General features: G+C 41.1%; 1 protein-coding gene across 1 annotated transcript; it reads left to right on the top strand.

Annotated features, from left to right (window-relative positions):
- The first annotated feature begins 4,428 nt into the window (after nucleotides 1-4,428).
- Nucleotides 4,429-5,489, top strand: LOC147892680 (small ribosomal subunit protein eS25y-like). Its single transcript, XM_087387056.1, has 4 exons — nucleotides 4,429-4,674; nucleotides 4,796-4,876; nucleotides 5,001-5,135; nucleotides 5,267-5,489. The coding sequence occupies exons 1-4, from the start codon at nucleotides 4,435-4,437 to the stop codon at nucleotides 5,378-5,380; spliced, it is 570 nt and encodes a 189-aa protein (XP_087243182.1). The 5' UTR covers nucleotides 4,429-4,434; the 3' UTR covers nucleotides 5,381-5,489.
- Nucleotides 5,490-14,231: the final 8,742 nt, after the last annotated feature.

Raw genomic sequence — 14,231 nt, 5'->3', positions numbered from 1 at the left:
CCTAGTCACCAACATAGAAGTGGTCTAGCCTCTCAAGCAGTCCATCATGTCTTCTCTATCCAAAAGAGAAGAGGAGGCTACTAGGTATCTTGATGAACTCTGGCTATTGCCACGGGTCTCTGCCACCACTTATCATGAAGATGAACTGCTCCCAGGTACTCCTCTTTGCTTCTGGCATCTCAGAGAAAGAGGCACTACTCTGCTTGTCCTCCCCAAACTCTAGGTTGTTGAAGTCTCCTCCAACAATCTAGGAATCTTTATCCAGAAGACACTCTGTCAGCCTCCTCCAAAAGGCCGGATGGTGCTGTACGTTGGGGCATACATGTTCAGGATCCCAATCCTAGACTCTCCCATCCTAACTCCATCCAAAATGCCCATCTCGGGATAAGCTTGTCGTCTCTGGAGCCTCTGTCTGTGAGACCGAGATACAGACCCCTCTGCTCCATCCTACTACAAAGGACCACACCTCCAGACCTCTCCCCAGGAGGAGGTGGTGTCGCCGTCTAATGTATGATGCTAAGAACATATGCTCCTGAATCAAAAGGATGTCCACTACCCTCTGCAGCTCCGGCCAAAGGATACAGTACTGCGGTTGACTGGGAGCACAATCATGGAGCCCGTGCATGTTCAAGCTCACTATGGTCTAGCTCATGAGGACAGGGATCCTTTTGTGAGTGGATGCCTGTTCCTAAAAGACTACTTTATGTGACTTTGTCAGGGGTTTGGAGGGCGAGTAGTCTGTCTATACGTCAGTGTACTAGGGTGGGCACCGGCTCAATGCCAATCTTTTGTGCTACCCACTTCATCATGAAAGAGACTTCCACCCCGAACAACTCTGCACGCTTCTCGAGTTTCGAGTAGTATGCCTGATCAACCTTTGCCTCAAGCGACAATATGATAACTCCTACCGCCAAACCACAGATCGGCTTCTCCTACGTGAAGCATAATTGAAAATTCACCTTAGCACCATGGGCGTGCCAAAGGTTCAGTCCCTGTGGCCCTATCCACTCATTCATCATGCGTGAAATCTGATCTCCAAGCATAGCATCAAACACCACTAGGAACCACTTCTCTGACCCTATGGAGGCAAACTAGAATCTCCAAACTGGGTGTGTTTGGGAGCCCACTACGTTGATCAAACCCCCTTTCTGGGGTTGCAAGATCATTAACGTTACCTCCAGAGGTAGAGGGTAAGAGTCCGAAATCTCTAAATAATTCGAGGGTCCCAATCTTTAGAAGTCCCGTGGTAAGGGACGCCCAGGTTGTAAATTGGGGGCTGTTGACCGGGAGGACGAGCCCCTTCCCTCGGGCTCCCCTCCCCCTTCGAATGGAGAGAGGGGACAGGATGCTGCGATGAGGAAGCGGAAGGGAGCGTTGTCTTACCCTTGCCCTCTGGCAAGGGAGTTGAGGCAAGGGAGGGGTGGGAGCCTGAAGAGCCTGCTAAGAAGGTGGAGGGGGGGGGGGGGGAGGGGAGGGAGGGGGATGGGTGGTGAGGATGACCATAGCAGGAGGGGTGAGGGGGGGGGAGGGGGCAGGGAGAACCCATGAGGAAGGGGGAGGAGTGGAGAGGGAGAGGGATCTGGGGTGGTGGGGGGGAGTAGGGGCGCCTTGCTGATCAGGCTTGCGAGGGCTTTGAATATGCTCCTCCTGGCAGGGAGGAGGAGGCAAAGAGGGCGAAGAGGAGGCAGGGGGCACTTGAAGGAAGAGCAGGGGAGGTGATGAGAGGCAGGGGGAAGCCAAAGAGAAGGTGGGGGGTGGAAGAGATGGCAGAGGGGATGGAAGAGATGGGGGGGGGGGCAGAGTAGTCAAAGGGGAGGAGGTGGGACGTCGAAGAGAAGGGGGGGCAAAGGAGCAACTTGAAAGCCGCACTCACAACGTGCAAACGAAAAAACACTTTTTGATCAATGCACTCCAAATTGGGGTTATCAATATACATGAGTAATATGGGTTTAATTATGAACCGGATTTCTTTTTAAGCAAGCTACCAACAAGTTCAAAATCTAAAAAGATAAAAAAATCACCTTCCTAATAGGTTCATCATCCGCAATTACAGTAACATGCTAAGACGTATTGCTACCATCATTGTCATATCAAGTGTTTCGTGAATCCCCATGCTGAGATCCGCATGTGTTTTCATATCTTCTATCACCTTGAACCGATGAGTGGGAGGGGGAAGTTAACCCAACAACTAGCTGTCTACTGCCATTGTCTATGTAGATCGTGATCATGTATGAATCCACCATCCTTTGTCCCTTGCCTCTATTAGTAAGAAGTTTGAAACCACCATCCTTTGTCCCTTGCCTCTATTAGTAGGAAGTTTGAAACCACTTCTCTTGGGAGTGTTATTCCATATATCACCATGTGTTGTGGGTTTATTACTAGCCCTAGCACTCTTAATGCTCTTTCCTCTATGGGTCTAGCTTTGAGGGATTATTGCTTCAATCATGAAGTTTACCCCTCGTCCATTGAGGCCAAAAAATAATTCAGCCTTAGAATCTTGAGCTGTCAATCATACATCCTCTATGAGCTTTCCCTATAGCATGAAAAGATCATAGCCTATGCCCAACAAAATAGTTACTAAAGAAAGAGCACCATTGTAGAAACAAACACATCTTAACAATCAATGTGCTGCCCTATAAAAAGTTGTTAACATGTTTAAGGATGTACCATACAACCCGATCAAACCACATTACTTTATTAGAACAAGAAGCTCTAGTAGATGCACAATTGCATTTTAAGTAAGATTGCATGTAATTCTAAACGTCAAGAGCTTTCTTGGAGGCTTCTTGGGTGGCAGTACTGTCTTATTATTGCAAAACACACCAAATTTCGAGCTACAAATGATTCCTTGATGTCCCCTAGAGTAAATAATCTTGGAAGGATTACATTGTCCACACGTGCTGGCATTCCTTCTATAATAAGAGATCTAAAATCTTTTTTGAGCTTTGTGGCATCCTCAACGATGCCATATAATAGTACCCACATTTTGAAAGTGGTAGGGTTATAATACCGAGATCATTCATCATCCAAAACTTGAAAAGTGATAGTCCTTCAAGGACTGTCCTTGGGATAAAAGGGTTAGCACTAACCCCCTTGTTACCTCCATTATATGTATCTCTTGGAATAATGAAGTCCTGGATCAATAGTTCCTTGTCGGCCTAGGACAAAGTATCATAAGGAATTAGGAAACACACTTGATTGCTAAAATAAGATGGGGCATTTCGTCTTCTACCACTATTGCCCTCTTGCAAACATTCTGCATTGTAATATGGAGAAAGCTTTCATGTACACAATGATCTTATGACTGTGCACGTTATTACGATCATCGTATCAAAGCATTAAGGAAACTCCTAAAATCTGATAGCCGATTGTTCAAGCAAGTACAAGTTTTTACTTTGCAACTGAATTTCAAAATCGTGGGAGCGAGCATGACCATGGTTTGCTATGGATTAGAAAGGCCCTTGCTTATAGCAAGGAACCAGATAAAGTTGTTACAAATATTGTTGACCAATACATATCCTGTGACCTCATGTTGCTCCCTGAATTGTTACAGGCAGCACAATGTCATAGACATACGCATACATGTAGAAAAAGGGGAGAGCAATATGCATATTCCATTTCCCATTGCCACCGATGGACAAAACAACTATCTTAAATAGCCTCCAAAGCAAAAACATTGTTACGGTAATATCACCCTCACTAAAGTATACAAAGAGCCAAACGATACAATCTCGAGTCCATTGTAAAGCTTAGAGCAATTGTTAATAAAATTGTAACTTACCAAAGAAGAATACATCTTATTTTTGCAAGCCAACTTAAAGCGACCAACATTGTTCTTGAACAAAAATTGCTTGGAGAAACCCATTTCCCAAATTACTAGCACCGTTATGGGCTGCAAATACCGATGCTCAATTTATACTAGATCCATATGCAACAACCGCATACTGCACATGTATTCTGAAACGAATTTTGCAAGGCATATTTAATCAAGTGTTTTTGGTCTTGCCATGTATTGATCACTAATTGAAGCGCACATTATATCAGTTGAATCATCTGGGAGCGTTTGCAATATTTTATCAGGTTTCAAGACACCAATGTGCTGCTGTAACACGGTGCTGTATTTATAAATTGTGTTGTTCTGGAGGCATGGTGCAATGGTAACGCGAGTACTATGTATAGTGTTTGCTATGCCGACATTTGTTGGAGGTTTAAGAATGCAGCCCCCATTTTTTTGATGCGGTCAACAACGTCGTTGCTCTCTTTGTTTTCTTTTTTTATTGCCTTGGTTATTGTGTTGTCTACCTTTGTGAGATAAGAAAACATATTAAAAAAACAGAAGACCACAAATAATTAGATTCACACGGTATGACCAGTAACAAGACCTTGACAATTTCTACAGAGATCAGTTCAAAATGGAAGTGGCAACCACGACGGATGCGGGTTAACGCAGAGGGCCGCCAACCTAGTAAAGTACGTAGAAAAGAAATGATCACAAAGAAAACATTTATTGATGGTGGTGAAGAAGTTAGGGTTTGTGGACGCAAAATCTTTATAGGTTTGAGTTTTGTAGGGTTTATTGGCTTCACGTGTTCAATTGTTCTGTTTCTGTCAGTTGTTTTCTTCTTTCTCGACGACGAGCGTTGGAGAGCTTTGTCTCCGCTCGACCTGCTCATGGTAAGTGCCTTCCCTCCTCTGTTTTAGCTTCGTTCCCTCTTTGCCCTCCTCTGTCGTTTGCATCAAAGATCCCAAGCGACACTTGCTTTCTTAGTGAATGTATATCTTTGTGTTGATTTAGGCTCCCAAAAAGGAGAAGGCCGCTCCTGCTCCCTCCAAACCTGCCAAGAGCGGTGGCGGTGGTGGCAAGCAAAAGAAAAAGGTTCGATCCCTCTCCTCCTTCCTCTCCCCTTGTTGCAGGGGTTTCATTTCAGTGCGTGGCGTTCGGTACACTGCGTATGCATTGTCTCCGATGCCTGAACTCTGTAGTCGATCGTTTGCCGCAGAAATGGAGCAAGGGAAAGCAAAAAGAGAAGGTAAACAATATGGTTCTCTTCGATCAGGGTACTTATGATAAGCTTCTCTCTGAAGTGCCAAAGTACAAGCTCATCACGCCCTCGATTTTGTCGGATCGACTTCGGGTACCGACTCTTCTCCTAAGCTTTCATTGATGTTGTGTGGATATTTCTCTCTCTTTTTTTCTCTGTTACGTAATATCAGTCCCAGCAACCGTTTCCGTTTACGTCCTCGTTTAATAATCTTACATGTGCAGATTAATGGTTCTCTTGCACGCAAGGCAATTCGGGAGTTGATGGCCCGTGGCACCATCAGACTGGTGTCAGCGCATGCGAATCAGCAAATCTACACACGAGCAACGAATACATAGTTTTTTGTAGATTGTCATGCTACAATCGAAGCCCTGGTTGTCGCTCATACTGTGCCCCCGCCGTTAGGCAAGGAACAAATTTATTAAATTTTGAATGCATTTTTGGCTAGGTTCTCTCTCGATAGCAATGGTGTTTTTTTGGGATAATGATTAAATCTATGTGGCAGTGGATGGTTTTAGGGCATGTGCAAATGATTATTACCTGTCTATGTCTTTGTCTCTTCCAGCAGGGCTTAATGGCTGTTCCCCTTTAGTATTGATTGATAATTATAGTGAGTTGAGTTTTATGTGGGCGATTCTTTTATTAGCGTCTCCCAAAGTGCTGCCTTCATCCAGGCCACTTTCCTGCTCAAGAACTCTTGTAGAAATGAATGTCCGGAGTGTCTGCATGTTTAAGTTTTCTTCATTTGTAGAGGACTGATTTTCTTTACTTGATTCTTGACTTCTATGTTTCGTACATAGTTTATAGGTAACATTAGGGGATGAGGGCCGAGGCATAGTTGGGGCTCTGATGATTCTCAAAATCTTTACCTGTGTCCTTGGAATTCTGTTGCTTGAATTCTTTATGTAAAGGAAGCTGCTTGCCATCTTGTATTTGGAATTAACTTTTGTTATATTTACAGCGCCCCAACAGCTAAACCTATTCTCATTTATAGAACAAAAAATCTAAATTTGTATGATTGGACTTATTCTAGTCTTACAAAGGTATATATATTTACAGCGCCGCCCCCCCCCCCTCTCTCTCCCCCCCCCCTCATTTTTGCACATCAGTGAGTGAAGAGAATAAAAAGTGGCTGTTCACACAAGTGTTGCTTGTGTAGATGTTCCGTTTTAGAAATTGTCATGCTGGTGCTAAGGCATTACATATTTCGTATTCTAAGATTTGTAGCATTCTTAAAAGCGTAACTTTATTCAAGTAGTTGGGGGACTAATTAGCTCGTTCCTTCGTTTCTTTTGACCTTTGAACCCTTTTCCCTCTGGAAATATTGCTAGGCAGAGGTGTTTGTGCATGAAGAGAAACGTAAGAAAGGTTGCTCTTCACACAAGCATTGTTTGTGTAGATCATGCTGGCGCTAAGGCTTTGGAGGTGTTCCATTGAAGAACACTGAAAGCTTTGAGACCTTTAAAAAATAATAGTTTGGCAATTTATTAGTATAGGTCTATTTAGTCAGGGAGCCCCAGTCCATAAAGAAGAATTTGTTGGTAAGTGAGGGACCGCAACAACTGTTGAGTGTTTGAGATCTTTGCATCTGTACCAACTGGCACTCGGGGTTAAGTTGTGGTGGTAGCATGGGGTTTCAATTTGTGCTTAATGCAGGTTGGAGCTTTTGTTGTTGTCTATGTTGCTAGCCCTTGGCTTGGCGGGTAACTTTTTGATAGGCTGCCTATTTGAATTTTTTTGCAATTCATCACAAAGAAATGTGTATCCAGCTTTGTTGTGACTTTTGAGTTTTAATTGCTGACAAGCTCATGAGCTTTTATGGTTTTTTCTGTATGCTGACAATGTCAATTAAAACTCGAAAGCTCAATCACAAGGCTCTAATGGGAATGAGTTGAATCATGGGTGAGGCCAAATACATTCCATAACTACCCCATTCTGTCTGACCCCATTCTGTTTGCAAATAGTAGGAGTTATGCTTTTATTATCCAGTTAGTGTTTATTGAAATTCTGCACTCTTGGGTTTTTGAAACCCAATAAGCTTATGAGCAAGTCATTAATATAGAGAGCTTGTGAAGTGCCCTAAAACATTTTTTTATATTTGTGATTTGAAGTGAAGTATGATAATATATTAACATATGGGTCGATCTTTGAACTCACATCCCAATGGTCATCTCTTTCCTGGTTAAGAACATTTGATGAGAGCTAGTTTTCTAATGATAAGAGGATTTTGCTATGTGAACTGCCTGTAAGAGTCTGGCAAAATGGAATCTCCCAATGTGTCCTTGCAAGACAAGAAAAGAGTTATAATGCATATTTTCAGGGAGTGTAGTCAGCAATATTTGGTGGAAGATTAGTAACTGGCCAGAGAAGTTATCCATGCTTCATACTCGAACTTGAGCAGAAAAGAAGTTGAATGATGTACTCTATGATCTTTGGCAACTGTAAAGCAGAGTGTTGTTGATTCAGTGTATATGGAACCTCCTGAACTGCATGAGTCAGAAGCTCGACGCCTGTCCATGAGGTGTTCACCGAGACGATGAAAATTGTGAAAGTCCTGAGTAATAAATAACAATGGCTGGTATTGTCAGGGCCTACAATAGGAGACCTCTGGTTTCTTTAGCCATTGGCTAATTTGGTTATGGCCTGAGCCGACCTCCTTTACAGGCTGCTTCTGTTGGTATTTCACTTTATACTATTTCTCCCAAAAACAAAGATGAGAGGGTTTCCAAATTCAGGGGATTCTAGGCTCTTGGTAAATTGCACCGGTTACAGTAAGGGGGCTGGTACTATGGAGGGTTAACTTTTTACTATTTGAAGGTACTTCAGTCATCAGGGCGTAATTGGGAGCTAATTTTTATTCAAAAAATGTGTGGGAGATAGAAATCTCTGAGTGCCAGTGCTTAGGTCAAGTCAGGGCCAGGACTAAGGCACTGTGTCCAAAAAATGGTGAAAGGAGAGCTTGACACATCATCTTTTTATATGAAGAGCATTGGGGGGGTTGATGACATTTTAAAGTTACCCACCTCTTTACTTCACTGGCCCCTTTACCCTAGAGGCTCATTGTCCTAAGAGTGGATGAAGGTCTAGAATGCAAGTCACCTAAATATTTACATTTGTGTACTCAAAAAATGATAATGTTGGCAAGGATTTCTACATTCTTCTTTGTTGCCCAAATGTCATCACTAAACAAGAAATTTTGACGTGAAAGGTCTTAAATGATAATGTTGGCAAGGATTTCTGAAATCTTCTTTGTCGCCCAAACAGTTAAGAGGGACATAAATTATTACTGAATAAGAAAATTTGATGTGAAAGGACAAAGTGAACTTGATTTGAAATGGTGTGCAAGCTTATAAAACTCCATTATCTTAACCCTTACGGAGGATAGAATGCACATATGGTGCTTCCAATCGATAGTTTTGGTTGGGAATCCTAAAATATGGGAGAGGGAGGTCTTGAGGTTAGAGGTACGCTGAGACTGATGGTGGTGGTGGCTGCCAACCCTTGGATAGTTTTATTTGGGAATCCTAAAATATGGGAGAGGGAGGTCTTGAGGTTAGAGGTATGTTGAGACTGATGGTGGCGGTGGCTGTCAGTCAAGGGTTGGAAGGTGGAGTGGAGAAGGTGATGGGAGTGGAGAAACGGGAGAGAGGGGGTATTGGGGTGGAGAAATGGGAGAGGGAGAGGGGGGGGTGGGTTATGAGAGAGGGAGGGCAAGAGGTCTACATAGAAGGGAGGGGAGGCGAGGGGGAGGGGGGAAGCTCTGTAGAAGAGAGAGAGAGAGAGAGAGAGAGAGAGAGAGGGGGAGGGCTACACGGGTAAGAGAATGAAAGAGAGGGAGGGTTGGGGCCTTGTTTTTGATGGGAAGGGCGAGAGTATCTCCCGCACCAAGCGGCCCATACAGTAGTTGCTAATTGGATCTTGCACATTTTCTCCAATTGTAATAATAGTTGTAAAGATAGAAGAGGTTAACTATATGGAGCATCTACTTTTCTTTTGAGAACCTTCGAAAATAAGTTGTGATTTATTTAAGGGCGAGGGAGACGTTGTGCAGAAGAAGAAAGAGAGAGGGAGGGCTACGCAGGGAAGAGAGTGAAAGAGAGGGAGGGTTGGGGCCTTGTTTCTGATGGGAGAGGCGATAGTATCCCCCACACCTTACCTTGATATAAGCAAGCGGCCCATACACTAGCTGCTATTTGGATCTTGCACATTTTCACCAATTGTAATGATAGTTGTAAAGACCTAAGAGGTTTACTATATGGAAAATTATAGCATCCACTTTCTATTTGAGAACCTTCTAAAATAAGTTGTTGTGATTTATCGAATGCTATTTGGAGGGCTTGGGTAGCTAAAGAAATTTACATGCTGGTACTACTAGAAAGATTGAGGTGATTTCATGGCCATTGATGCCATCTAGGTCTCATCAATTTTTAGAAGAAATTTGCTAAAAGATGAGGGGCAATGCTATACCCATTAGTTGGCCAAGAAGGGAATCCCATTTTGGGGAACCTTTGGAACAAAAGAAACTAGATGGGCACTCTAGAGATGGAAAGTTTCATATAATTAGAAAGGATTGTTAATAGATTCTCTCTTTAGGAGAATGGTCAAACTCTCAAAGGGCGGATCCCAGCTAACGTACTCAAGGTGTTTGGATGGAGAGGATTTTCCTCACTAAAATCCATTCACAAATTTATGGGAGACAACAAGGATGTCATCAATGCACTAAATTCTAAATGGAAAAAGAGAGATATAGAAAAAATGGGCTCTCAAACTTAAAATAATATGGAAGTGCTCTCTTCTCTAGATGATCCTTCATCAAGCAATATGGACCAACTAAATATCTTTTAAGATTGGCAAGTCTAATGAGTTTTGCAAGAGATGCTCAAGGAAGAGAGAGGATGTCTTCCACCTTTTCATGGCATCCTTGAGAGCAAGTACTAGGGGATGCATGTGCAATGCTAAGAAAAGACTTGGTTGTGTTACGAGCACATGTGTTGTGGTCTTTAAGACATTGCATGAAATAGGCTCTAGTATGAAGACATTGGTACTGATGCTTACTGTGAGGTCTATACATGAGACTCTTGGCCAAGGAATTGGAGGTTGTCCAGATGAAGTTATAGCTCTTGATGTGAAGAGGAGGTAGGCAATCTCTGTAACTAGCTTATGCCAATCATGATATGCTATAGAGCTCAAGCAATGGGCATTACACATGTAATAGGACACATATGTATGCTCAAGCTGTATTGTACATAAAAATATTAATATAACATCCTCTTATGTTGCTTTGCAATTGTAGTGGAGAAAAATATTTATTATGAAGATGGATAAGTCCTAAGTATTAAAAGGTCAAAACAGGGTCAAAACATTGAAAGAGTAAGCATTGTTATAAATAGGCCCTTGCATACTAATTTCAATGAAATGGTCCTTCATATTTCATTGCACGGTCAAAGAATGAAATTTGGTAGCTTTTCAAATTTTAGAAGAAAACAATTTCTTAAATTATATTTGTCAAAGCATAGCATATCAAATGTCCTCGAGCATCAAAATCATGGACATAATTTGTTGAGAATGTGGGGGGAACTAGTGTAATGGTATTTAACTATTCATATCGTACACTCTTATGGAGTTTTCCTTCCATCATGGAGACTTTTTTTTTTTTGAATATCATACTGTTGCTTGATCATTCATGTTTGTATATTATTGAGTCTCAATCTCATACTCTCCTGTGAAAATTCCCCACATGCAAAAAGCATATGTTGGATCCCCTCCCCCCTACCCAGAAGTGGAAAAAGAAATCCCCATTGAGGCCTATGAAAATAAATGTAACCATTCACATTGTATACTGTTATGGAGTTGTCCTTCCATCATGAGACTTTTTGTGAATATTATATTGTTTCTTGATCATTCATGTGTGTGTATTATTGATGAGTCTCAATGTCCTTTAATTTTCCAACAAACTCTCAATTCCCCAAATGCAAAAAATATATGTTGGAATATGCCCCCACCCCCCGAAAAAAAAAGGTCTATAAATTTGTATCTGTTATGGAAAAGTCATGAAAGTCATAATTTATTAAGATTAATATGTGTAAAGCATTCCACACAGTGTGTGAAACAGGGCTTTCCTTGCTTTAACAAAATATTTTAAGAATACATATATGTTCTATGACCTCTATTTTAAATTTCTTTCTCTCTCATAAGAGTAACTAGTTTATCGAATTTTATCAATACAATTGAATAACCATATGTTGTTGTTGTCCCTTGTTGTAGAAATTGTTGTCCCATACATTTGATTACAATACTCTCATTGCCCATAACACACCTTTTTGGTGTCTTACAACATATGCCTAGCCTTTAAGCCATCAACTTTCAAGAAGGCCACATTATATTCTTAACTAAAATTTTATTTTCTTGATTTAAATATTGCCACCATCTCAATTAATATTCTTTGACATTTGAAATCTCTACATTGAGCTTTTGTCATAGAGAATTTCAAATGGATACAAATATGGAAATGGAAGAGTTTATATATAACTCTTGTTTTTTCATGGTGTGCAAATTTTTACACTTGGCATTAGAAAAGAAAGTAGACATTCCCAATTCTTTGCATCCTCTAAGTCTCTTCATGGCACTTAGCTGAAATTATACTTAATATCTTGTTTCCATGTATAACTATTTGTATCCTCTCTATGCCCAATGTCAACCCACTAAAAATAAAAACAATGTGAAGGTTGGGATCATGTTGACACTAGTTCAAGACTTTGAATGTCTTTAAATCTATACTTTTAAATTCAAAGAAAAACTATAGTTACAACTATTTTCATAGGCCTTATTGGTGATTTCATTTTCCACAAAGTATGGGAAATTATCAAAGTTCAAGATACGTTCTCTCTTTATGCCTTTTACTCACATCCTTTTTGTCCATGCACCATAGCTTTCCCTATCTTTGTGGTCACTCATATTTACTTGGTGTTGTTACAAATTTGCGTCAGTATAGGGTCACTCATTATTTGATTCACATTTCCATTCTAACTTCACAACACTCGTGGAGTTTTGTCTTAACTCTTGACATAACCGCCCTCAAGAAAATCTCATGTATGCATCTAGTACTACCCCAAGAAATCGATAGGAAGAACTTCATGAAGAAAGGGAACATCTAGCAAACTCATAACTAAACTAAGCTTGTTAAATCTTTCAAAGTAAAGGACTAATGCATAGACAGGATGGAGATCTCAGGACACAATGTAGATATAAGCAAAGTCCTAGAGCGGATGAGCTTCAAATTTAGCTAAAGCAAAGACCTCTCATATGTCAAAATCTATTTCTTCATGTGTGCTTGTTTTTTAGAAATATGAAATGCACTTGACAATATCCTTTCAAAGCCCATAGTCATGGGATATTCAACCTTATTGAAATGGGATTATTAAAGATGAAAGGGCAAGTAGAATATCATGATGTAATTGCGTTGTTTGATTCAACATCAACACACAATGTTAATAATTCCAAGTGGTGAAAAGACAAACGTAAAACTAGGCCATTTGGCCATGCCTATATAGTCAAGATGGTAGATGGCGCTTGCATTTGGGAGAGGGATAACTCGAGCTCTTCCTTTCTATTCAAGGCATCAGATAGCTATAGATGTTTTTCTTGGAGAGAAACCGTGGCTTGTAGGGCATCCTTTCTACTGACTACTAGAGCATTTTGTGCAAGGAGCTGTTGCTGCATTTGTTCTGCCATGCTTTCCTTGAGCTTATGAATTTCAATCTCAGCACTTTGCAACTTGGTTTGGAGTGATGGGAGCATTTGCCTTTCCATTTCTCTTTCCTACTCATCTGACACCATGGTAGCAATTAATTGTGACCATTATTGTAACTGTTGACTATGATGCTATATGATGTGGAATGTGCTATGGCCTTGCTTGTATTGGACATATAGTTGACTCCCATGTGCCCATGTGGAATTTTGATCTATTCCTTGAATAGCAGTCTATTGTATGGTGCCACTACAAACATTTGGGTGTTGTGACTGTAGAGTCGTGGAGTCAATGTTGGTGACTTGTGATTCTTGATGAGGCATGCTATTTGGTTCACTTGCAAATTCATTATGTGGCATGGTCTCCTCTTGGATTTCCACGCTCGAGTCCTATTGGGGCACAATATTGAACTGAGTTGCATGATTCTTTGGCAGAGTTCCACATTGTCATTCTCTGGAATTGCCGCCCATCCATGTTATCCACATCATTGAGAGTAGGTGGAGGCTCTAATTCCCATTCTAGAGATAATATCAATGTTTCAAAGTCCTCTATATCTTGTGTTGAGAGAGGTGTAGAGTCTTCCTCTTATTCTATTGCAAACCCAATTATAATGGCTAATAGAGGGGCAATGTAGCTTTTGCCATTATGTGTAGTGGATACATAATTGGTTAGTAGCAAGGATATGTGTTGAGCCCAGTCTTGTAGTTTTGCTCTACAAAGGAGTGTGAGATTTTTTACTGACATATAATTTTTTCTCACTCCTGTATGATTGAAAATGCCAGCCAAAAACTTAGTGCCATCTTTGCATATGGGATCCAGAATCATATCATGGCATATTCCCCCGCTCTGTGACTGTATTAGGTGGGAATAAATCATGAATCTCAGATAATCTTGCATCCGAATGTTTCTTGTGCCTCTGGAAATAACAAAGCTTCTTGCATAGTGGATCTACTGAGGTAGATCTGTAAGGGCTTTTCTTTATATGTTACTGTGCCGTACTTATCTTTCTCCAACTCTCTGCTTTATAATGATGTTATGAATGGACAAATGTATCTGTCATAGTAGGTGTTGGTAAGGAGGACTTTAGCTTCTCTAAAAGACTTCCTAGACCCTTTGACTGCAAGAAGTTGTATGCATCGGATGACATGGCAAACATTGAGACTCATAGGCATACAAGCTGTATTGTTTCATATGTTGCTAGCTCTTTGTTGGTTTGGTAATCAAGTTGTTCTGTACCTGCATCTTGCATAGTCAATTGCTATGCCTCGATTTCGCTTGACTCTAGGGTCCTTAGGTTTTGTGGCATATCTTCTTGGCATGTTGCATTTATTTGCTCATCAATATCATTGTCCAGACTCCAAACCCACTAGCTATGGTCATTTTGGTGTTGACCTCTGGGTTGGTGATTCTGGATCTTGTCCTTCTTCAAGTTGGTGATTTGA

The sequence above is a fragment of the Dipteris shenzhenensis genome, chromosome 16 (genome assembly GCF_047967505.1).
Source record: "Dipteris shenzhenensis isolate YYH24624 ecotype China chromosome 16, Dip_SZ_1.0, whole genome shotgun sequence".
Classification (NCBI taxonomy): domain Eukaryota; kingdom Viridiplantae; phylum Streptophyta; class Polypodiopsida; order Gleicheniales; family Dipteridaceae; genus Dipteris; species Dipteris shenzhenensis.
This window is presented reverse-complemented; position numbering and strand designations above follow the sequence as displayed.

Excerpts from the sequence above, each read along its gene's own strand:
- LOC147892680 (XM_087387056.1), top strand. The coding sequence starts at position 4,435 with ATGCGGGTTAACGCAGAGGGCCGCCAACCTAGTAAAGTACGTAGAAAA. Across the intron at positions 4,675-4,795 it reads CTCCGCTCGACCTGCTCATG|GCTCCCAAAAAGGAGAAGGC; the intron begins GTAAGTGCCTTC and ends GTGTTGATTTAG. Across the intron at positions 5,136-5,266 it reads TTTTGTCGGATCGACTTCGG|ATTAATGGTTCTCTTGCACG; the intron begins GTACCGACTCTT and ends TTACATGTGCAG.